The following is a 25,547-nucleotide window of genomic DNA, read 5'->3' as shown; positions in this document are numbered from 1 at the left end:
GTCTTGCATATTGCACTGATAATTTTGGTCTTGGGAGTGAGGTGCTCCTTTGACACTAAACTAGACTTGATGCCCCATTGGGCATTTAGATAATAAGACCAGAAAGTTTGGCTTATGAGTGGTAATTTAAACCTTTTACCCCATATGTTGATATATCTTAGGCATTCAGCAATCAAAGCCATTCAGAAATTGAACAAGTGTTTTTTATACCTATCCACTATACAACCTGTATGTTATAGAGAAACAACTAGGTGGCTGGATCTCTCTCTCTCTCTCTCTCTCTTTATATATATACACATTGAGATGCCAGATTGACAATAAGTACACACGTAACCAAAAAAAGGTGATAATATTTGAGATCACCAGGGAGGCAAGGGTGGTCGAGCCTTTGGGTGGAAGGTAGTGCAATATAAATGTCACTATTTGTTTGTCTTAAGCACTATTTTCTGCACTTTATGAAATAATTTTTAAGAGATTGAAGTAAAAGTTAAATTTTATACAAATCCCAAGTGTTTGCTATACTTGAACAGGAATTTTGTTTTGGTTATATTCTACTATTCCCTTGCTTTGACATTTTCATTCTGGATAACCACTTTGGTTCGGAATCACAAGCTTAATCAATGTGAAAAGCTCACATGACTATGACACCAAGAAATTATTTGAAGAGTATTTCCTCATTCAGAATTGTATTCATATATAACAAATACAAACCCACATTAAATGGGTTGTCCGGTGAAAACAAGATGTCATCTATCTACAGGATAGGTGATAACTTAATGATTGGTGGGAGTATGACCACTGGGACCCACACCGATCAGCAGTCCTCAGTTACAAAAAGGAACATCAGGTTGGATGCCTGAACATTTATTCTCAATGGAGCTGCAAAAATAGCAAAGCAAAGCACTGGGCAGCCTCATCGGGTATAAATGGGACGACGTCAAGCTTGTGCACTGCCACTCGATTCTAATGCCTTTATCTGCTGATCTGTGGAGGGTCACAGCAGTGTACTCCATCGATTAATAAGTCATCACCTACCCAATGGATAGGTAATATCTAGTTTTCACCAAACAACGTCTTTAAAGAACAATATGTAAATTTACTGAATGAACTGCAGGGATAAATACCTGAACTGGAAACAATAGGAGCAATCTGAAGTAAACCAGCATCACTAAAAAAATACAAATAAACAAGAACATTAAGAAAAAACTCAGATTCAAGAGTTTAACAAAAATAAATAAATAACTCATCCAACAATGTTGACCACACACATCTTTTAGATGAACCAATATGATGTTAAATGGTCTAACTATGTGTGTTTAAAAAAAAATTTATAATATATATATATAAAAAAAAACAAAAATAGTAAACACAGCACAAAAAATATTTTGATGCAAAATTATATATATCTCTATAATATAACGGGAGATGCATGTCAGAAATCTTTATAGACAGCGCAAGAGCGACACGCCTGCGCAGTCTGGCTCCAGACAGAAGATCGCATCGAGCCGTTACAGGTAAGAGGAGTATAAGGCACCGAAGGTCGCAGTATGCGCAGGCACTGAACGTATACCGCGATCTCCGGCGCCATACTTACCTGACCGAGAGGAGCATTGCCGCGGCTCCTCTGTTCACCAGAGACCGGGGCAGGAGTGAGGCGTCGGAATCGGCACATTGCGCATAGCGCTATCCGGCGCCAATTTACTGAAGACACATTTGCAGTGTGTCTTCAGCAAAATGGCGCCGGACAGTACGGTATGGGCATGCGTGTACTCCGGCACCACACTCCTCCCCCGGCATCCGGCAGAACAGGACACAGCAGTGCTGGAGCACAGGGAAGAAAGGTGAGTATAAGTGTTTATTTTTTTTTGTATGTGTGTGCAGGGTGAAAGGGGTGAGGGGAGCCATGCATACCAGGATGGGGGGCGAGGGGTGCCATGCATACCAGGATTGTGGATGAGGGGTGCCATGCATACCAGGATTGGGGGATCAGGGGTGCCATGCATACCAGGATTGTGGATAGGGGGTGCCATGCATATCAGGATTGTGGATGAGGCGTGCCATGCATACCAGGATTGGGGATGAGGGGTACCATGCATACCAGGATAGGGATGTGGGGGTGCCATGCATACCAGGATAGGGATGAGGGGCACAATGCATACCAGGATAGGGATGAGGGGTGCCATGAATCCCAAGATGGGGATCAGGGGTGCCATGCATACCAGGATTGGGGATGAGGGGTACCATGCATACCAGGATTGGGGATGAGGGGTACCATGCATACCAGGATAGGGATGTGGGGGTGCCATGCATACCAGGATAGGGATGAGGGGCACAATGCATACCAGGATAGGGATGAGGGGTGCCATGAATCCCAAGATGGGGATCAGGGGTGCCATGCATACCAGGATTGGGGATGAGGGGTACCATGCATACCAGGATTGGGGATGAGGGGTACCATGCATACCAGGATAGGGATGTGGGGGTGCCATGCATACCAGGATAGGGATGAGGGGCACAATGCATACCAGGATGAGGGATGGGGTGCCATGCATACCAGGATAGGGATGAGGGGTACTATCCATACCAGGATGAGGGGTACCATACATACCAGGATAGGGATGAGGGATGGGGTACCATGCATACCAGGATTAGGCTGAGGGGGCCATGCATACCAGGATTTGGTATGAGGGGGCCATGCATACCAGGATGAGCGGTGCCATGCATACCAGGATTGGGGGTGAGGGGTGCCATGCATACCAGGATTGGGGGTGAGGGGTGCCATGCATACCAGGATAGGGATGAGGGGTGCCATGCATACCAGGATAGGGATGATGGGTGCCATGCATACCAGGATAGGGATGAGAGGTGCCATGCATACCAGGATAGGATAGGGTTCAATGGAAAATAATCCAATTCGATAGTGGCGGCGCTCCCCGTAGTAATGATTTTAAGAACTTCTTGTCCACAAATAAAATTTATTGCTCAAGCATAAGAATGTAAAAAAACGGATACAACGTGTTTCGGCAGGAACAACTGCCTTCCTCAGGTATCTTTATATCTATACACAGGTGCTTCTCAATAAATTAGAAAATCATCAAAAAATTCATTTATTTCAGTTCTTCAATACAAAAGGTGAAACTCATTATATAAAGTCATTACAAACGGTGATCTATTTCAAGTGTTTATTTCTGTTAATGTTGATAATTATTGCTTACAGCCAATGAAAACACAAAAGTCATTATCTCAGTAAATTAGAATACTTTATAACGGTTTTTAAAATCCAAAATGTTGGCCTACTGAAATGGATGTTCAGTAAATGCACTCAATACTTGGTTGGGGCTCCTATTGCATCAAACACTGCATCAATGCGGCGTGGCATGGAGGCGATCAGCCTGTGGCACTGCTGGGGTGTTATGGAAGCCCAGGTTACTTTGATAGCAGCCTTCAGCTCGTCTGCATTATTGGATCTGGTATCTCTCATCTTCCTCTTGACAATACCTCATAGATTCTCTATAATAGATTCTCTATGGGGTTAAGGTCAGGTGAGTTTGCTGACCAATCAATAACAGTGATACTGTTGTTTTTAAACCCGGTATTGGTTCTTTTGGCAGTGTGGACAGGTGGCAAGTCCTGCTGGAAAACGAAACTTCCATCTCCAAAAAGCTTGTTGTCAGAGGGAAGCATGAAGTGCTCTAAAATTTTCTGGTAGACGACTGCGCTGACTTTGGTCTTGATAAAACACAGTGGACCTACACCAGCAGATGACATGGCTCCCCAAACCATCACTGATTGTAGAAACTTCACACTAGACCTCAAGCAGCTTGCATTGTGTGCCTCTCCACTCTTCCTCCAGACTCTGGGACCTTGATTTCCAAATGAAATGCAAAATTTATTTTCATCTAAAAAAGAACACCTTGGACCACTGAGCAACAATCCATGTCTTTTTCTCCTTGGCCTAGAGTATGTTGTTTCTGGCATTGTCTATTGGTCATGAGTAGCTTGTAGCCCATGTCCTGGATACATCTGTGTGTGGTGGATCTTGAAGCAATGACTCCAGCAGCAGTCCACTCCTTGTGAATCTCCCCCAAACTTTTGAATAGCCTTTTCTTAATCCTTTCAAGGCTGTGCACCTTATTCTACCACACTTTTCCTTCCACTAAACTTTCCATTAACATGTTTGAATACAGCACTCTGAACAGCCAGCTTCTTTAGAAATGAAATTTTGTGGCTTACCCTCCTTGTGGAGTGTGTCAATGACTGCCTTCTGGACATCTGTCAAGTCAGCAGTCTTCCCCATGATTGTGGAGCCTACTGAAACAGACTAAGGGACCTTTTAAAACACTTACGAAGCCTTTGTAGGTGTTTTTCGTTAATTTTCTAATTTACTGAGATAATTAATTTTGTTTCAATTGGCTGTAAGCCACAATCATCAACAATAACAGTAATAAACACTTGAAATAGACCACTCTGTTTTTAGTTACTATATAATATATGAGTTTCCCTTTTTCTGTGGATGAACTGAAATAAATTAACTTTTTGATGATATTCTATACGTGTATATGTATGTATGTATATATGTACATGTGTATATATATATATATATATATATATATATATATATATATATACATACACACACACACACATTATATACACACACACATATATATATATATATATACACACAGTACAGACCAAAAGTTTGGACACACCTCATTTCAAGATTTTTCTGTATTTTCATAACTATGAAAATTGTACATTCACACTGAAGGCATCAAAACTATGAATTAACACATGTGGAATTATATACTTAACAAAAAAGTGTGAAACAACTGAAAATATGTCTTATATCATAGGTTCTTCAAAGTAGCCACCTTTTGCTTTGATGACTGCTTTGCACACTCTTGGCATTCTCTTGATGAGCTTCAAGAGTTAGTCACCGGAAATGGTCTTCCAACAATCTTGAAGGAGTTCCCAGAGATGCTTAGCACTTGTTGGCCCTTTTGCCTTCACTCTGCGGTCCAGCTCACCCCAAACCATCTCGATTGGGTTCAGGTCTGGTGACTGTGGAGGCCAGGTCATCTGGCGTAGCACCCCGTCACTCTCCTTCTTGGTCAAATAGCCCTTACACAGCCTGGAGGTGTGTTTGGGGTCATTGTCCTGTTGAAAAATAAATGATGGTCCAACTAAATGCAAATCGGATAAAATAGCATGCCGCTGCAAGATGCTGTGGTAGCCATGTTGGTTCAATATGCTTTCAATTTTGAATAAATCCCCAACAGTGTCACCATCAAATCACCCTCACAACATCACACCTCCTCCTCCATGCTTCACAATGGGAACCAGGCATGTAGAGTCCATCCGTTCACCTTTTCTGCGTCGCACAAAGACACAGTGGTTGGAACCAAAGATCTCAAATTTGGACTCATCAGACCAAAGCACAGATTTCCACTGGTCTAATGTCCATTTCTTGTGTTCTTTAGCCCAAACAAGTCTCTTCTGCTTGTTGCCTGTCCTTAGCAGTGGTTTCCTACCAGCAATTTTACCATGAAGGCCTGCTGCACAAAGTCTCCTCTTAACAGTTGTTGTAGACATGTGTCAGCTGCTAGAACTCTGTGTGGCATTGACCTGGTCTCTAATCTGAGCTGCTGTTAACCCGCGATTTCTGAGGCTGGTGACTCGGATAAACTTATCCTCAGAAGCAGAGGTGACTCTTGGTCTTCCTTTCCTGGGGCGGTCCTCATGTGAGCCAGTTTCTTTGTAGCGCTTGATGGTTTTTGCAACTGCACTTGGGAACACTTGCAAAGTTTGCCCAATTTTTCGGACTGAGTGACCTTCATTTCTTAAAGTAATGATGGCCACTCGTTTTTCTTTACTTAGCTGCTTTTTTCTTGCCATAATACAAATTCTAACAGTCTATTTAGTAGGACTATCAGCTGTGTATACACCTGACTTCTGCACAACACAACTGAAGGTCCCAACCCCATTTATAAGGAAAGAAATCCCACTTATTAAACCTGACAGGGCACACCTGTGAAGTGAAAACCATTTCCGGTGACTACCTCTTGAAGCTCATCAAGAGAATGCCAAGAGTGTGCAAAGCAGTCATCAAAGCAAAAGGTGGCTACTTTGAAGAACCTAGAATATAAGACATATTTTCAGTTGTTTCACACTTTTTTGTTAAGTATATAATTCCACATGTGTTAATTCATAATTTTGATGCCTTCAGTGTGAATGTATAATTTTCATAGTCAGGAAAATACAGAAAAATCTTTAAATGAGAAGGTGAGTCCAAACTTTTGGTCTGTACTGTGTATATATATATATATATATATATATATATATATATATATATATATATATATATGTATAGATAGATAGATAGATAGATAGATAGATAGATAGATGGAGAGAGAGAGAGAGAGAGAGAGAGAGAGAGAGAGAGAGAGAGAGAGAATCAAATCACACTAGCTTGAAACGGGTGCACATCCTCCAGGTATAGACCAAACCAATAGATGGACATAAAAAAATTGAAGACAGCACTCCTGTGGAAATTCCAGTGATTTAGTAGCTCAAAGGGGCAAAGGCAACGTTTTGGCTGTGTTTGAGCCTTTCTCAAGGCATATATATATGTGTATGTATGTATGTATGTATGTGAATACTTCGTTCTGTACAAAGTTGAATGTGCTGACAACAAAATCACACAAAAATCATCAATGGAAATCCAATTTATTAACCAATGAAGTCCTGGATTTGGAGTCACCCCCAAAATTAAAGTGGAAAAACACACTATAGGCTGATCCAACTTTGATGTAACGTCCTTAAAACAAGTCAAAATGAGGCTCAGTATTGTATGTGGCCTCCACGTGCCTGTATGACCTCCCTACAACGCCTGGGCATGCTCCTGATGAGGTTGCGGATGGTCTCCTGTGGGATCTCCTCCCAGACCTGGACTAAAGCATCCGCCAACTCCTGGACAGTCTGTGGTGCAATGTGACGTTGGTGGATGGAGCGAGACATGATGTCCCAGATGTGCTCAATCGGATTCAGGTCTGGGGAACAGGCGGGCCTGTCCATAGCTTCAATGCCTTCATCTTGCAGGAACTGCTGACACACTCCAGCCACATGAGGTCTGGCATTGTCCTGCATTAGGAGGAACCCAGGGCCAACTGCACCAGCATATGGTCTCACAAGGGGTCTGAGGAGCTCATCTCAGTACCTAATGGCAGTGAGACTACCTCTGGCGAGCACACGGAGGGCTGTGTGGCCCTACAAAGAAATGTCACCCCACACCATTACTGACCCACTGCCAAACCGGTTATGCTGAAGGATGTTGCAGGCAGCTGATCGCTCTCCACGGCGTCGCCAGACTCTGTCATGTCTGTTACATGTGCTCAGTGTGAACCTGCTTTCATCTGTGAAGAGCACAGGGCGCCAGTAGCAACTTTGCCAATCCTGGTGTTCTGTGGCAAATGCCAAGCGTCCTGCACGGTGTTGGGCTGTGAGCACAACCCCCATCTATGGACGTTGGGCTCTCATACCACCCTCATGGAGTTGGTTTCTAACCGTTTGTGCAGACACATGCACATTTGTTGCCTGCTAGAGGTCATTTTGCAGGGCTCTGGCAGTGCTCCTCCTGTTCCTCCTTGCACAAAGGTGGAGGTAGCGGTTCTGCTGCTGGGTTGTTGCCCTCCTACGGCCCCCTCCACGTCTCCTGGTGTACTGGTCGGTCACCTGGTAGCGCCTCCAGGCTCTGGACACTACGCTGACAACACAGCAAACCTTCTTGCCACAGCTCACATTGATGTGCCATCCGGGATGAGCACTACCTGAGCAACTTCTGTGGGTTGTGGAGTCCGTCTCATGCTAGCACGAGTGTGCAAGCACAACCATCATTCAAAAGTGACCAAAACATCAGCCAGAGAGCATTGGTACAGAGATGTGGTCAGTGGTCCCCACCTGCAGAACCACTCCTTTATTGCGTGTGTCTTGATAATTGCCAATAATTTCCATCTATTGTCTATTCCATTTGCACAACAGCATGTGAAATGGATTGTCAATCAGTGTTGCTTCCTAAGTGGACAGTTTGATTTCACAGAAGTTTGATTTACTTGGAGTTATATTCTGTTGTTTAAGTGTTCCCTTTATTTTTTTGAGCAGTAAATATAAAATATATTATATATATATATATATATATATATATATATATATATATATATATATATATATATATATATATATATATATACACATACATACATGCACACAGTACAGACCAAAAGTTTGGACACGCCTTCTCATTTATAGATTTTTCTGTATTTTCTTGACTATGAAAAGTGTACATTCACACGGAAGGCATCAAAACTATGAATTAACACATGTGGAATTATATACTTAACAAAAAAGTGTGAAACTACTGAAAATATGTCTTATATTCTAGGTTCTTCAAAGTAGCCACCTTTTGCTTTGATGACTGCTTTGCACACTCTTGGCATTCTCTTGATGAGCTTCAAGAGGTAGTCACAGGAAATGGTTTTCATTTCACAGGTGTGCCCTGTCAGGTTTAATAAGTGGGATTTCTTGCCTTATAAATGGGGTTGGGACCATGAGTTGTGTTGTGCAGAAGTCAGGTGTATACATAGCTGATAGTCCTACTGAATAGACTGTTAGAACTTGTATTATGGCACGAAAAAAGCAGTTAAGTAAAGAAAAACGAGTGACCATCATTACTTTAAGTAATGAAGGTCAGGCAGTCCGAAAAATTGGGCAAACTTTGAAAGTGTCCCCAAGTGCAGTTGCAAAAACCATCAAGCGCTACAAAGAAACTGGCTCACATGAGGACCGCCCCAGGAAAGGAAGACCAAGAGTTACCTCTGCTTCTGAGGATAAGTTTATCCGAGTCACCAGCCTCAGAAAAAACAGTTAACAGCAGCTCAGATTAGAGACCAGGTCAATGCCACACAGAGTTCTAGCAGCTGACACATGTCTACAACAACTGTTAAGAGGAGACTTTGTGCAGCAGGCCTTCATGGTAAAATAGCTGCTAGGAAACCACTGCTAAGGACAGGTAACAAGCAGAAGAGACTTATTTGGGCTAAAAAACACAAGGAATGGACATTAGACCAGTGGAAATCTGTGCTTTGGTCTGATGAGTCCAAATTTGAGATCTTTGGTTCCAACCACCGTGTCTTTGTGCGACGCAGAAAAGGTAAACGGATGGACTCTACATGCCTGGTTCCCACCGTGAAGCATGGAGGAGGAGGTGTGATGGTGTGGGGGTGCTTTGCTGGTGACACTGTTGGGGATTTATTCAAAATTGAAGGCATACTGAACCAGCATGGCTACCACAGCATCTTGCAGCATGCTATTCCATCCGGTTTGCGTTTAGTTGGACCATCATTTATTTTTCAACAAGACAATGACCCCAAACACACCTCCAGGCTGTGTAAGGGATATTTGACCAAGGAGGAGAGTGATGGGGTGCTATGCCAGATGACCTGGCCTCCACAGTCACCAGACCTGAACCCAATCGAGATGGTTTGGGGTGAGCTGGACCGCAGAGTGAAGGCAAAAGGGCCAACAAGTGCTAAGCATCTCTGGGAACTCCTTCAAGATTGTTGGAAGACCATTTCCGGTGACTCCCTCTTGAAGCTCATCAAGAGAATGCCAAGAGTGTTCAAAGCAGTCATCAAAGCAAAAGGTGGCTACTTTGAAGAACCTAGAATGACATATTTTCAGTTGTTTCACACTTTTTTGTTAAGTATATAATTCCACATGTGTTAATTCATAGTTTTGATGCCTTCAGTGTGAATGTACAATTTTCATAGTCCGGAAAATACAGAAAAATCTATAAATGAGAAGGCATGTCCAAACTTTTGGTCTGTACTGTATGCATGTTTTTCTCAATATCTGACATGAAATCAGAATAAACCTTTCCCGTTTTAGGTCAATTAGGATTACCATAATTTTTAATATTTGCCAAATGCCAGAATAATGAGAGAGAAAGAGAATGTTTTAAGGCATTTTTTATTACTTACTGCAAATTCAAAAGTTTACATACACTAAGATTATTATACCTTTAAATAATTCTGGACTGCCCATATGATGATGTCATGTGTTTGGAAGCTTCGGATACATTTTTATCGGTCGACCATGATGGCACGGGCACCATGAGAGAGGGGATCCGCCCACCAAGGACAGAAAACCTACAGGCTTAAAAGGGGTGGCACCTCTCTCTCGCCTCAGTTTGGTTTCCTGTCCTTGATGGGGGAACCAAGCAGGCTTACATGTTGAAGATGTCCGGATATGACTGGAGAGGCAAGCTGCCGAGCGGCGTCCCTGCCTGGGGTTGGCAGCTCCACCATCGCTCTGCACTTCAGTGGAGGACCAGCGCCCCTGCCTGGGGTTGGCAGCCCCAGCATCGCACTGGCGCTGGATGGTAGCGGGAGCTGCGCCCCTGTCTGGGGTTGGCAGCCCCAACATCGTACTGGCGCCGGATGGTAAGGGGGAGTGGCGCTCCTGCCTGGGGTGGGGCGCTCCAGCATCGCTCTGGCGCCGGGTGGGAGCGGCGCCCCTGTAGGAGGTTGCGGCTTCAGCGCCACACGATACAGCGGGGCCACGCACTTCCGGTCTTTCTATGTAGCCGCTGTGCACCACGGTGGTCACATGACCGGACCAGGTAATTCCGGCCACGTGAGTTCTGACGCCGAGGCAATGCTGCAATAACTCCTATGGCCAGCAGGTGGCGCGCCCAGAGGGCAGTCGCACCTCACATTAGGAGAAATGTGTTAAAAAAAAAAAAAAGGTGCTGCTATATAAGCATCATGCACAATTGCTCCAGGATTCCCAGCTACTTCTGTCTCAGTCATAAAATGGAGTCAGAAAATGAGCAGCAGCAGCAAATTCAGCAGCCGCCACCTTCACCATCTCAGCGACTGCTTGGGAAGCCCCAGGAGACACGACGCCCTCGAGTTACCGGTAACACCCGGACCTCAGGAAAGCGAGGATCTGCGACCAGGTCCAGCCATCGTAGCTCCAGCAGGATGGACGAATTTGTAGCCTCCAGGGATGATCCCCCGGCTGAGAAAGGTCCTTCCTCCAAACCGGTACCAGCCCTTTGAGCAGTCTGGGTAAGTGATCTTCGAGAAAGTTCACTTCATAATGGAGTGTGCCTTCTAGTCTATTCTTAATAGGGGAAGAAGTGTACCTCCAAATCCAAGCACAAGGAATGTGCATTATGCAAGGCCGTATTGGCGAACTCATATCCCAAAAGGCTGTGACAATCCTGTATTAACCAGACTTTGGCAGACGAGACCCCTAGTTTCGCCTCAGGGTTAAAAACCGTAAAAAAATTAAGAGAAAGGAGGATAGGTGAGGTCTCCCCAGCCCCTGATCTCTATGCCTATGAGGTGGACTCTGATGATTCATCTTCTTCCTCCTCGTCATCCTCGAACAGTGGTGCAGGTCAACATTGTTTACAGCTAAATGAAATTGACGGTCTGGTTAAAGCGGTCCACTCAACTATGGGCATTACAGATACCAGACCAGAAAAATCAGTCCAGGAAGTTTTTTTTCAGGGGACTGGTACAAAAGGAAAAGAAGGTGTTTTCCGATTAACGATAAACTTCAGGATCTGATACATAGGGAATGGCAAAAGATAGGAAAGACAGAGCACATAGGGCTTTATCTGTATAAAAGTAAATACCAGGTCCCACAATCAGTCTGACTCACCTTCTGAGGTTGTGTGAGTCACAACCAACTGTGAAGCACCTATCAGATGGCCGCTGCAGGAGACCCCGCTGATCAGTAGACAATGAGAGGAGATGAGAAGCCGGGCTGATCCTCAGCGCTGGTCCAGAGACACACAAGGGTTAATGATAAACCAAACCTTCTTTATTCCTTGGCCTACGCGTTTCGTGGCTACACTGCCACTTCCTCAGGGCTCTGAGGAAGTGGCAGTGTAGCCACGAAACGAGTAGGCCAAGGACAAAGAAGGTTTGGTTTATCATTAACCCTTGTGTGTCTCTGGACCAGGGCGGAGGATCAGCCCGGCTACTCATCTCCTCTCATTGTTTACATAGGGAATGGGAAAGACCGGAGATAAAGGGCTCTCTTCCCCCTTCCTTTAAGAGGAAATACTCCTTTGAGGACTCAGCCTCTTCCTCCTGGGAGAAAATCCCAAAGCTGGATGTAGCTATAACAAAGGCAACCAGGAAGTCATCTCTCCCCTTTGATGATATGGGGGCTCTTAAGGACCCTTTGGACAGAAAAGTTGATACTTTTCTCAAAGGGACCTTGGAAACAACTGCTGGGCCTTTAAAGCCGGCAGTTGCTGCAACTTGTAAGGCCAGGTCCTTGATGATATGGTTGGAACAGCTTGAGTACCATCTAAAAAATAAGACATCCAGAGAGGAGATATTGTCCAACGTCCCACTCATGCAGGGGGCAGCAGCTTTCCTAGCGGACGCCTCTGTGGACTCAGGTTGGCAACAAGATCGGCACCCAAGGCCAACGCAACCCGTAGAGCCTTGTAGCTTAAGTGTTGGCCGGGAGATATCCAGGCCAGAACAAGACTGTGCTCTATACCATGTGAGGAGGAACATCTCTTTGGACCAGTTCTGGATGAAATCTTGGATAAGGCAAGCGACAAGAAAAAAGGGTTCCATAGCCTATCCATGCCTGCTTATACACGTTCATTTTGTAAAAGAAGATTTGTCCGTAAAAGACCGCAGAGAGATCAGGATAAATGGGAAGATGGCAAGCCAAAAAGTAGAAAGCTTCTGTTTGGTTCTTCTTCCTCCCGGGGGCCCCGGAAGCCAGTCAATGACTCGCAGCCCAGGTAGGGGGGAGGCTGTTGGGCTTCTTGCCTGCCTGGACAAAAATTTTGGCCAGTATTTGGATCCTTGATCTGATAGGTTCGGGTCTGAGGTTCAAGTTCCAGGCAATTCCTTGTGGGTGATTCATCTTGATTCCGGTCTGTTCCTCAGTGTCAGAGCAGCTGGCCCTACAAAAGGAGGTGCTGGACTAAGTTCACAAGGCAGTCCTGGTGGAAGTCCCGGCATCCGAAAGGAGGTTGGGGTTCTACTCACCTCTCTTCCTGGTCTCTAACCTGGACGGCTCCTTCAGATGTATCATTAACTTAAAAACTCTTAAGTTCTTGATAATTCCCACATTTAAGATGGAGTCTGTTAATTCAACAATAAAATTGCTGCTTTCAGGCTGTCACATGGTAGTATTAGATTTTAAAGATGCCTATTACCATGTACCTATCCATGAGGAATACCAGAAATACCTTAGGTTGGCCTTGGTTATGGATGGGGAAATCAAGCATTTCCATTCTGGTCCCTGCCGTTTGGTCTTGCCATAGCCCCCCCTTGTATTTACTAAAATTATAGCTTAAGTCATGGCACGTGATATTTTGATTATACCTTATCTGGATGATTTCTTGGTGGTTGGAAATTCTGCCTTCCAATGTAATAAACACCTAAAAGAGGTGATCACCATCTTAGAGAGTCTGGGCTGGGAGCTAAATTTTGAAAAATCTAGGTTAGTACCCTCAAAACTTCAGCAGTTTTTAGGAATTATGCTTGATTCAGATTCTCAAGAATGTTACCTCCCGGAATCCAAAAAAACAAAAGATAAGGAATCAGCTGAAGAACTCCGTAATAAATCCGGTCATGTCCCTTAGAGCAGCAATGTCCCTGTTGGGTACAATGACATATTTCCCAGGGGTTCTGTGGGCACAATACCACTCCAGGGTTCTACAGTGGGATGTGCTATATAATGACGTTTTGCTTAAGGGACACCTGGAAGAAAGATGTCCTTGTCACCCCGGTCAGTAAAGTCCTTACAGTGGTGGAAGGACAACGTGAACCTATCTCGAGGGGTTCCCTGGGTACTTGAAACCACTAGAACAATTACCACCGATGCAAGTCCCTGTGGGTGGGGAGCCCATCTGGGGGATATGGTAGCCCAGGGGACCTGGTCAAATAACGAAAAGGGGTCTCTCCTCCAAATGCAAAAGAACAGCTGGCGGTAGACAAGGCGGTTAATAATTTCTTAGTTTTCCTCCAAGGTCAGAATGTAAAGATGCTTTCGGATAATAGAGTTGCGGTAGCATAAGTGAACCACCAGCGGGGTACACAGTCAAGATCGCTGATGAGAGTGACGGATCATCTCTTTCAGATCACGGAAAGTCATCTCCTTTCCTTAAAGGCCCACCATATAAGGGGAAAAGAAAATACAAGAGCAGACTACTTAAGCCGCTATCCTCTGAGGCAGGGAGAATGGGAACTAAAACAAGACGTTTTCTCCCAAATAGTCCGAAGATGGGGGCCTCCGGTGGTAGACCTGTTTGCCACAAGACTAAAACTGAAGACAAGGCTCTTCAGTTCCCTAAATCCCAGAGAAAATCCCCTGGCAGTGGATGCTCTCCTGATACCTTGGGATTTCAGCCTGGCCTATGCCTTTTCCTCATTGGCCCTTCTTTTAATGGTCATAAGAAAGATCAGGGTGGAGAAGGTGAGGGTTTTGCTGGTCGCACCCTTTTGGCCCAGGAGACCCTGGTTCTCAAGCCTGAGGAGCATGTCCATGTCCGATCCTTGGGTCCTGCCCGAGGTTCCGGATCGCCTCTTCCAGGGTCCAATAGTCCATCCTCAAGCATCTGGCCTCCACTTGACAGTATGGAACTTGAAAGGTCACTGTTAAGTCAGAAAGGGTTTTCTCTAGATCTAGCATCTACCCTAATGCGATGCAGAAAACCTGTTACAACTCGAATTTATGCCAGAACTTGGAAGAAGTTTTTGCCTTTTTCTGGATCTAGAGTTGATGAGGGGGTGCCAACAGGAAAGGTTTTGGAGTTTTTACAAAAAGTTCTTGAACTAGGGTTATCCACCTGCACCCTAAAAGTTCAGGTTTCTGCCTTAGGCGCCCTATATAGCTGTGATCTGGCGGGCAACTATTTGGTTTCTCAGTTCATTAAGGCAGCATTTAGATCTAGACTAGTGTTGAGCGCGTATGCTCTGTCCGAGTACGCTCGGGCCGAGCTCCGAGTATTTATAGCTGCTCGGTGATATGCTTAAATCCCTCCCTCCTGTGAGGAATGTGTAAGAAATAGACATTCCTCCCATGTAATAAAACTGTCAAACAGTCGCAAATCATGCACACGGGAGTGATTCAACCATATCACCGAGCAGCTGTAAATACTCGGCCCGAGCGTACTCAGCGAAAGGGTTAACAGAACATACTTGCTCAACACTAATCTAGACCCATCGTCAAAAGCAACTTGGTTCCCTGGGACCTAAATTTGGTTCTAAAGGTCTTGACTAGCTCGCCTTTTGAGCCAATAGAATCAGCAACCCTTAAATCCCTCTCCCTCAAAAAAGTGCTGCTAATAGCTTTAACCTTGGCTAGGAAGATTAGTGACATTCAGGCCCTGTCTACAGCTTTGCCATTTACTCAAATCCTGGATGAGAGACTAATTTTTAAACCTGATTCCACCTATCTCCCTAAAGTAGCTACTCATTTCAACAGACTTCAAGAAGTAGTCCTACCCTCCTCCTGTCCTAAGCAGAATAACCAGAAAGAAGCAGAGTTACATACATTAGATGTGAGGAGATGTGTGGTTATGTACCTCTCGGTTACCAAAGAGTTTAGCTCATTGTGACTTTAAACCCTTTCCTAACCCCTTGGTAGGATATAAACAAAGTCCACCATAGCTAGAAAAAAACAAGAATACAGCTTTAAAATATAAAGTACAAGTGCGAATGTAATTTATCAGTATTCCTAATCAAAGGCGAAATGGCGGCATCGGGGTGGAAGCCCAGATTGACACAGGTCCGCAGAATAGCAAGTTACACTATCAATAATTTGATTCACTTTTCTTACGCTCCTTACAATGTTTTATAGGCAACTATGCAATTGATTTATGGAACATACGACTAAATAATCATGCAGGTTTGATATAGAGCACATGACTTTCATTAGGAATACTGATAAATTTTAGATGCAGTTTATATTTTAATGCTGTATTCTTGTTTTTTATGCTCAAACTTAGCACTGTGCACTTTACAGAACTATGTAACCTCAATGAATGTGCTATAGGTCGTTGTATTTACAATATTTCGGACATTTCCTGTCTGCTTACTATGAATTGATACCTTTTATGCTGGTCTTTTAATAAGAACTTTCTAGATTTACTATACCAAAAAAGCTTTAATATTTTAACACAATTTTTTTCGTGCCTTCTTGTACAGGGACCTATGGTTTTCTGGTAGTTGTATTTCTAATATATTTTTGGAGGTGATTTTCACATATATATGACTTGGTGCATTACTGTAGTAAATGTTATGTATTAACTATTTTTTGTTATAACTATCTGGGCATGAAAATTCCAAGTCTAAAAATTGTGAAATTTTCACATTTTTTATGTTTTCATAAATAAACAAGTCATATTGACCAAAATTTACCACTAAAATGAAGTACAATATGCCACAAAAAAACATTATCGGAATCAATGGGATCCGTTGAAGCGTTCCAGAGCCATTATCACAAAGTGACACTGGTCAGATTTTAAAAATGAGCCTCAGTCATTAACCTACAAAGTGGCTGAGTCCTTAAGGGGTTAAACAAAAAAGTGTGTTTACCTGTTTATCACTGCGACCAGAGTTGCAGGAAACCTGTCATCAGTATCAGCCCCATTAGAACATGCAGAGAACATAATAAATTAATATACAATTATGTTCAGTACAACACCATAATATCAGAGGGCCAGGAAAATAGATTGTCCCATTTGCGATTTAAAGATGTGAAGGCTTCTCTCCCATTTTTTGATCCCACTTCACATTACTTCCCACTAAACACTGGCCTTTAAAAACAAACTTACATAGCTGCTTGTCTTTTGAGCCACTGTTGGCAAGCATTGCCATCATGTATATACTGAAGAACTTCCGATAGCATATTTCGTTTCAAACGCTCTTCTTCTCGAGACTTCTTTAAGCGATCATATATCTTTGAACCTTTCGCAAAACAGTAAAGGTAAATTATTGAATGGATGAAGCAAACACATAAAAGATAACTCTACTTTCAGGTAACTTTTCAGAACATGGTGTCCTTTGTGTATATGAGGAATAACACTATTTCTAGCCATTATACGCATCATGCATTTTCACCAATTTCCCCCTCTGGAAAAACAGCTCAACTCAGAGACAGAGCCTGTAGATTGGAGGACGGTGAAGAAGTGGCTAATAAGAGGGTAAAAAAGCTCATTTCCCTGATAAGAAATAGAACAATTTCATAAATTCATCTGTACTACTGATTTATGCAAAGATTATTGAAAATCGGCTCCCATTTTAAAAATGTAAACTTGCAGCAAGGAAATACATTTTGCAGGGATTTTTTTAACCCCTTTCCGACCTAGTCAGTAATCATACGCACCAGGTCGGAAAGGCCGGTTCAGCAGGGCTCCGGCGCCCACCCCGAACCGGGCACTTCTCAGCTGATTCTTACAGCTGACATGTGCCCGCAACAGCCCCGGGTGGAATCGCGATCCACCCGTGGCTGTTAACATGTTAAATGCCACTGTCAATCTCTGACAGCTGCATTTAACAGCACCGGAAGTGTGACCCCCGTCACATGATCGAGGGTCACCGATGTGTGGGCATGACAACCCGAGGTCTGCAGCAGATGCCTGTGGCTGTCATGTCTCAATTGCTATGAGCGCCACCTAGTGGTCAGCGCTCATAGCAAGTGAGAATTTCTACTTCATACAGGCAATCTGCCCATTGCCTGTATGCAGTAGAAGCAATCAGACAACTGCTGCTTCTAGTCTCCTCTGGAGACCACTGAAGAAAGCAGAAAGTGTAAAAAAATGTTTTTAAAAATATTTAAAAAAAAGTTGAAATCACCCCCCTTTCGCCCCATCAAAATAAAAAATAAAAAAAAAACACATACACATATTTGGTATCGCCGCGTTCAGAGTCGCCTCATCTATCAATATAAAAAAAGAATTAATCCGATCGGTAAACGGCGTAGCAAGAAAAAAATTCCAAACGCCAGAATTACGTTTGCTTGGTCACCGCAACATTGCAATAAAATGCAATAACAGGCAATCAAAACATCAGATCTACCCCAAAATGGTATCAATAAAAACATCATCTCAATGCGCAAAAATAAGCCCCCACTCGTCCCAAGATCCAAGAAATGGAGACGCTACGGGTCTCGGAAAATGGCACCTATTTATTTTTTTTTTTTATTTTTTTTTATTTTTTTTATAGCAAACTTTGGATTTTTTTTCACCACTTAAATAAAAAAGAACCTGTACATGTTTGGTGTCTACGAACTTGGAATGACCTGGAGAATAAGAATGGCAGGTCAGTTTTAGTATTCAGTGAACGTGGTAAAAAAAAAAAAAAAAAAAAAACAACAACTGTGGAATTGCATTTTTTTTGCAATTTCACCGCACTTAGAATTTTTTTCCCGTTTTCCAGCACACGATATGGTAAAACCAGTGATGTCATTCAAAAGTACAACTCGTTCCGCAAAAAATAAGCCCTCACATGGCCATATTGACCAAAAAATAAAGTTCTGGCTCTGGGAAGAAGAGGAGCAAAAAATGAAAACGCAAAAACGGAAAAACCCAGGGTTGTTAAGGGGTTAAAGTTGCATAGCCAATTAAAAATTGCATGCAGTACTACTCGTAATTTAATGAATGAAGTTATTGTGCAATTTTAGTTTAAAGCTTGGAATTAGAGGGAAGGTATGATAAAAAAAATAATTTTTCAACAAATGAAAAAAATGTAAAATATTAATGTTTTATTCATTTTTTTTTTAAGATTATCATTTGTTTTTAATGAAGTAAAATATGAAAAATAACTTAAAAAGATTAGGTATTTCCACTTTAAAGCATTAGGGGGAGCAGCTGCTGAAATTTGCAATGAAATCCTAGAGTACAACTAGCTCACATTACGACTGCAGTAAATGTGAGCTGGATCTGCGCACATGTGTGTGACATCCCCTCCTCTCCTTCTGGGTGTTTGCAACAGGATAAGAGAGGATGAAGTTTAGGATCACAGTGTGGAGCCATTTTGTTGGTGACTGCCAGTGATTCTGACAAATACAGTGTCACCGAGGCCGGACAGCAGCACCGATCCTATTAGTTAGTGCTGCTCGTTGTATTTATGATACTGGGGTCAGATATGTGGCGTGTATCACGCGCGTAATTAGATACGCTTAGAGTAACACGCTGGGATTAAATACAGAGCTCAGTGTAGTGTATCACATGATGGTATTAGATATTGATCTCAGCAGAGTGTATCACATAGGATGGGATTAGATATGCAGTATCTAATGTATGCAAGATGTGACCCCACTCCGTCCACTTCTATGGCAGCAGTGGTGTAATGTGTGACACTCAGTAGGGAGGGCAGAGTGGGCGGTTGCCATGGGCCCCGAGCTCCGAAGGACCCACCCAGAACTACATTACTGTAAACTGTATAGGTATGCGCCGATGCACTTAAACTATGCGGCAGAGCAGGGAGACATGAGCTCTCTGCACTGCCATGCAGTGGCTGAGCCAGGCTGGGTGAGGGGCCAAGCTCCAGGTCCCAGCCAGTCATTGCAAGTTCAACTGTATAGGCTAGATGATCCCATCAATCCCCCTCTGCGTCTGAGGCCACTGAAGCAGACATGGACAGCGGGCGCGATGACGTCACTACATGGCGCCCACTGTGCGGAGATGTGCGGGCGCTTGGAGCAGCGGGGGAATGAGAAGAAGAGGCGAGTATTGTGTATATATTGTATACGGGTGCACTAAATTAGAATATCATCGAAAAGTAAATTTCAGTTCTTCAATACAAAAAGTGAAACTCATATTATATAGAGTCATTACAAACAGAGTGATCTATTTCAAGTGTTTATTTCTGTTAATGTTGATGATTATGGCTTACAGCCAATGAAAACACAAAAGTCATTATCTCTAAATTAGAATACTTTATAACAACAGCTTGAAAAATGTTTTTAAAATCTGAAATGTTGGCCTACTGAAATGTATGTTCAGTAAATGCACTCAATACTTGGTCGGGGCTCCTTTTGCATCAATTACTGCATCAATGCGGTGTGGCATGGAGGCAATCAGCCTGTGGCACTGCTGGGGTGTTATGGAAGCCCAGGTTGCTTTGATAGCAGCCTTCAGCTCGTCTGCATTGTTGGGTCTGATGTCTCATCTTCCTCTTGACAATACCCCATACATTCTCTATGGGGTTAAGGTCAGGCGAGTTTTCTGGTCAATCAAGCACAGTGATACTGTTGTTTTTAAACCCGGTATTGGTACTTTTGGCAGTGTGGACAGGTGCCAAGTCCTGCTGGAAAATGAAACTTCCATCTCCAAAAAGCTTGTCGGCAGAGGGAAGCATGAAGTGCTCTAAAATTTTCTTGTAGACGACTGCGCTGACTTTGGTCTTGATAAAAACACAGTGGACCTACACCAGCAGATGACATGGCTCCCCAAACCATCACTGATTGTGGAAACTTCACACTAGGCCTCAAGCAGCTTGGATTGTGTGCCTCTCCACTCTTCCTCCAGACTCTGGGACCTTGATTTCCAAATGAAAATGGGAACTCTGAGACCTTGTGGAGTGTGTCAATAAGGGATGTGGAGTCGGAGACGTGGAGTCAGAATCGGTATAAAATGGACCGACTGATTCCTAAAATATGTAATAAATTAGGTACAGTAGTTCAATGCAGTTTGTGGGAAGTATTTTTTCATAAGAATTTGGGAAAGTTATGAAATGTCCTATAAATGTCTGTCCTATTCCTGATCTAAGGGTCTAGACTTTTATCTGAGAAGAATCTGTGCTACAGTAAGTTTATCACTAAAACATGAGCCATGTATGAGGGAGTCGGAGTCGTGGATTCTAATTTACTGAGATAATGACTTTTGTGTTCTCATTGGCTGTAAGCCATAATCATCAACATTAACAAAAATAAACACTTGAAATACATCACTCTGTCTGTAATGACTCTATATATGAGTTTCACTTTTTGCATTGAAGAACTGAAATAAATTAACTTTTTGATGATGTTCTAATTTTTTGAGATGCACTTGTATATATATTTTTTTTTTTGTGGGGAGTGCATTATTCTACACTGTGTTCCAAATTATTATGCAAATAATATTTTCTCAGGTTTTCCCAAATTACCTATATGAATTGCAGTCATTGTAATTTTCCAGTCAAATAACTATTAGAGTACAATTGAAAAGTTTTTGTACAAACTGCCTATGATAACAGTATATTTAAAAAAAAAATAAAACACTCAAACTGCACTCAAAATGCATGTTCCAAATTATTATGCACAGCAGAGTTTTCAACCTTTTCATTTTAATAAAGAACAAAAAAATGGTCATTTTTGAAATTATAAGCATTAGCAGGTTATTACAAACTGAAATCAAACAGTTCTCAACTCAAAACTTTATTCTAGGTGATGTAACATTTGCACATAGGACCCCTTGTTCGAAAGGAGCTTCTGAACTCTCTGGTCCATTGAATTTGTCAGGTTTTGGATGGTTTCTGCTTCAATTGTTTTGCATGAGGACAGAATACTCTCCCAGAGCTGTTGCTTAGATGTGAACTGCCTCCCGCCATCATAGACACTCCTTTTGATGATGCTCCAGAGGTTCTCAATGGAGTTGAGGTCAGGGGAGCATGGGGGCCACACCATAAGTTTGTCCCCTTTTATGCCCACAGCAGCCAGAGATGCAGATGTGTTATGTGCAGCATGAGACGGGGCATTATCATTCATGAAATGATCTTGATGGTCCAGATGGATGGAGTGGAGGATGGCTGGTTGATGGACACCCCATGCAAACACGGCTACGGCGCCAACAAGGAGGAGGTGGAGTAATGTTTTGGGCTGGAATCATGGGGAGAGAGATTGTCGGCCCTTTTAGGATCCCTGAAGGGGTAAAGATGAACTCCATAATGTATGTGGATTTTCTCAAACAGCACTTCCTTCCATGGTTCAAGAAGAAGAACCGTGCATTCCGCAGCAAGATCATTTTCATGCATGATAATGCCCCGTCTCATGCTGCACATAACACATCTGCATCTCTGGCTGATATGGGCATAAAAGGGGACAAACTTATGGTGTGGCATCCATGCTCCCCTGACCTCAACCCCATTGAGAACCTCTGGAGCATCATCAAAAGGAGTGTCTATGATGGCAGGAGGCAGTTCACATCTAAGCAACAGCTCTGGGAGGGTATTCTGTCCTCATGCAAAACAATTGAAGCAGAAACCATCCAAACCCTGACAAATTAAAAGGACGAGAGAGTTCAGAAGCTCCTTTCGAACAAGGGGTCCTATGTGCAAATGTTACATCACCTACAATAAAGTTTTGAGTTGAAAACTGTTTGATTTCAGTTTGTAATAACCTGCTAATGCTTATAATTTCAAAAATGATAATTTTTTTGTTCTTTATTAAAATGAAAAGGTTGAAAACTCTGCTGTGCATAATAATTTGGAACATGCACTTTGAGTGCAGTTTGAGTGTTTTATTTTTTTTAAAATATACTGTTATCATAAGGTAAAGAATATTTATACCGTGTTAGCCAGTAGATAGAACAATATTGGAATCTGAGAGTCCTCAGTGGTTGATACCTTTTAATGGCTAACTAAAAAGAAGATAAACATAGCAAGCTTTTGAGACAACTCAGGTCTCTTCTTCAGGCTAATAATGACACCAAATCTGAAAACAAATATATATGTACATAGGCAAAAGAAAGAAAAAAAAAAAGGAAAAAAAAAAAATCAGCGCTATGTGCTGTCGTAAATAAGACAGGTGACGTAAAGCAGAGTCAGGCTAGGGAGGGGGAGAGGAGCTGGGAAAGTTAAAGCAAGATTCTAAGATAGGCGAAACAAATTCTATTATTGGTATATGGTTAGTAACCTGTGGAGATCTGAAAATACTTAAGTGAGTTGTGGAAAGCGATAAATCAAAGCAAGAGAGTTCACATACATGTCAAAAGTTCATTGTCCTCAAAATGGAGTCTCTTGGAGATGTGATATCCCCAGTTGTCCTTTAAATTTGTATAACAACACATGAATATATGATATCCCCAAATGCCCATTTATTTTGTATAAAAGCTCATGAATCCATGTGATACATTTAATCCTGTTTTGAATGTGTCAAAGGTTATCAGTTTGTATTCTCAAATTCTTCTCTCTCTCCGAGATTTGAAGTTGCTTTTTAAGATGAGCAGATTCATATCTGTTAAACTGTGGTCAGGGCTGGAAAAGTGCTTTGCTACAGGTAGGTGCATACGCTTTTCTTTTATTGTGTGGCGATGAGAAATCATTCTTGTTCTGAATTTCTGCCCAGTCTCCCCTATGTACATGCCACCTGTTGGACATTTGGTACATATAATTAAATACACCACATTGCTTGTGATGCAACTGAAGTTACCTGGGATCTTGTAGTCCTGATCTGTCCCAGGAATCTTTATCTTGTCCGTTGTCATTATAGATGGACAGGTTTTGCACCAGTTCTGGTTGCAGGGAAAGGTTCCTGTAACTGCTGGAGAGGACAGGGCGCTTCTGACAACGATGCTTTTTAGATTTGGTGGTTGTCTAAAACACAAGAGTGGGGGATCCGGAAATATTGATTTTAGTCGGGCATCTTTTTGTAGGAGTGGTTGCAGTTTCCGTGCAGCTCCTCTTAGCACCTCCAGACTAGGGTTGTAGGTGACTACGAGAGGAACCCGGTTGTTGTCTTCTCTAGTTTTGTAAAGTAGGAGATGATTCCTTGATATTCTGGTGGCTCTTGTAATCTGGTTCTCAATTGCTCTTGGATGGTAGCCCTGGTTCAAAAAAGTCTTTCTGAGGTCCTCAAGGTGATTGTCTCTATCTGTAGGGTTGGAACATATCCAATTGTATCGGATAGCCTGGCTATACACAATAGAGCCAAGATCCCAGGTAACTTCAGTTGCATCACAAGCAATGTGGTGTATTTAATTATATGTACCAAATGTCCAACAGGTGGCATGTACATAGGGGAGACTGGGCAGAAATTCAGAACAAGAATGATTTCTCATCGCCACACAATAAAAGAAAAGCGTATGCACCTGCCTGTAGCAAAGCACTTTTCCAGCCCTGACCAAAGTTTAACAGATATGAATCTGCTCATCTTAAAAAGCAACTTCAAATCTCTGAGAGAGAGAAGAATTTGAGAATACAAACTGATAACCTTTGACACATTCAAAACAGGATTAAATGTATCACATGGATTCATGAGCTTTTATACAAAATAAATGGGCATTTGGGGATATCATATATTCATGTGTTGTTATACAAATTTAAAGGACAACTGGGGATATCACATCTCCAAGAGACTCCATTTTGAGGACAATGAACTTTTGACATGTATGTGAACTCTCTTGCTTTGATTTATCGCTTTCCACAACTCACTTAAGTATTTTCAGATCTCCACAGGTTACTAACCATATACCAATAATAGAATTTGTTTCGCCTATCTTAGAATCTTGCTTTAACTTTCCCAGCTCCTCTCCCCCTCCCTAGCCTGACTCTGCTTTACGTCACCTGTCTTATTTACGACAGCACATAGTACTGATTTTTTTTTTTTCATTTTTTTTTTCTTTCTTTTGCCTATGTACATATGTATGTGTTTTCAGATTTGGTGTCATTATTAGCCTGAAGAAGAGACCTGAGTTGTCTCGAAAGCTTGCTATGTTTACCATCTTTTCAGTTAGCCATTAAAAGGTATCAACCACTGAGGACTCTCAGATTCCAATATTGTTCTACTGTTATCATAGGCAGTTTGTACAAAAACCTTTCAATTGTACTCTAATAGTTATTTGACTGGAAAATTACAATGACTGCAATTCATATAGGTAATTTGGGAAAATCTGAGAAAATATTATTTGCATAATAATTTGGAACACAGTGTATATGGAAGCCTATGGGGAGTGCATAATACTATACAGAGGCCAATGGGAAGTGCATTATACTATATAGAGGCCTATGGGGAGTGCATTTTTTTTTATATATTTTCAGTAACAGCGCGGTCATCTGCTGAGGTTCTCCTACATCCACTATTGGTTGCGCAACCATAGTTGTAATCAGGGTTTCCTGGTTAGGGGCTCAATCAGAAGTTTTGCCACCCTGAACCAACATTCCTGAAGCTACATTCCTGGCCTGACACCACTCCTTCCACTTCTATGGGAGCAGTGGTGTAATGTGTGACCCCGCGCCATCCATAGAAGTACACTGTTACACCGCTGCTCTCTTAGAAATGTGTAACCTTGCTCCATCCACTTCTATGGCAGCTGGGGTGTTATCAGGCAAGGTAAAGCAGACAGCTGTGGACTCATTATCAGGGTACTAAGGTCCCTGGTTATTGGGCCCTTCCCAGCCTAAAAATACTAGCCGCAGTTAGCCCGAGTTGGTGCATCACATTAGATGGCGCTTTGCCCTGCTCTTCCCGATGCACTGGTGCGGTGGCAATCGGGGTAATGGTAGTTGGGGTTGATGACAGCT

At 42.6% G+C, this 25,547-nt stretch overlaps 1 protein-coding gene across 6 annotated transcripts in view; it reads right to left on the bottom strand.

Moving 5' to 3' along the window:
* TADA2A (transcriptional adaptor 2A) overlaps positions 1-25,547 on the bottom strand; it is a 193,124-nt gene that overhangs the window by 18,212 nt on the left and 149,365 nt on the right. For 5 of the 6 annotated variants that reach the window (XR_012288948.1, XM_073666411.1, XM_073666415.1 and 2 more), the window contains 3 exons: positions 16,883-17,015; positions 16,644-16,676; positions 1,125-1,168 (listed from right to left, as the gene is read on the bottom strand). Coding sequence is in view for 5 of the 6 variants with exons in the window: in XM_073666411.1 (XP_073522512.1) it covers positions 1,125-1,168; positions 16,644-16,676; positions 16,883-17,015 (210 nt within the window). In the remaining variant the exon portion in view is untranslated. The remainder of the gene's footprint in view (positions 1-1,124; positions 1,169-16,643; positions 16,677-16,882; positions 17,016-25,547) is intronic. The other variant, XM_073666414.1, reaches the window with a different exon arrangement.

This window comes from Phyllobates terribilis, unplaced genomic scaffold (assembly GCF_046119375.1).
Source record: "Phyllobates terribilis strain yellow unplaced genomic scaffold, ASM4611937v1 Scaffold_2__4_contigs__length_985480577, whole genome shotgun sequence".
Lineage (NCBI taxonomy): Eukaryota > Metazoa > Chordata > Amphibia > Anura > Dendrobatidae > Phyllobates > Phyllobates terribilis.
This window is presented reverse-complemented; position numbering and strand designations above follow the sequence as displayed.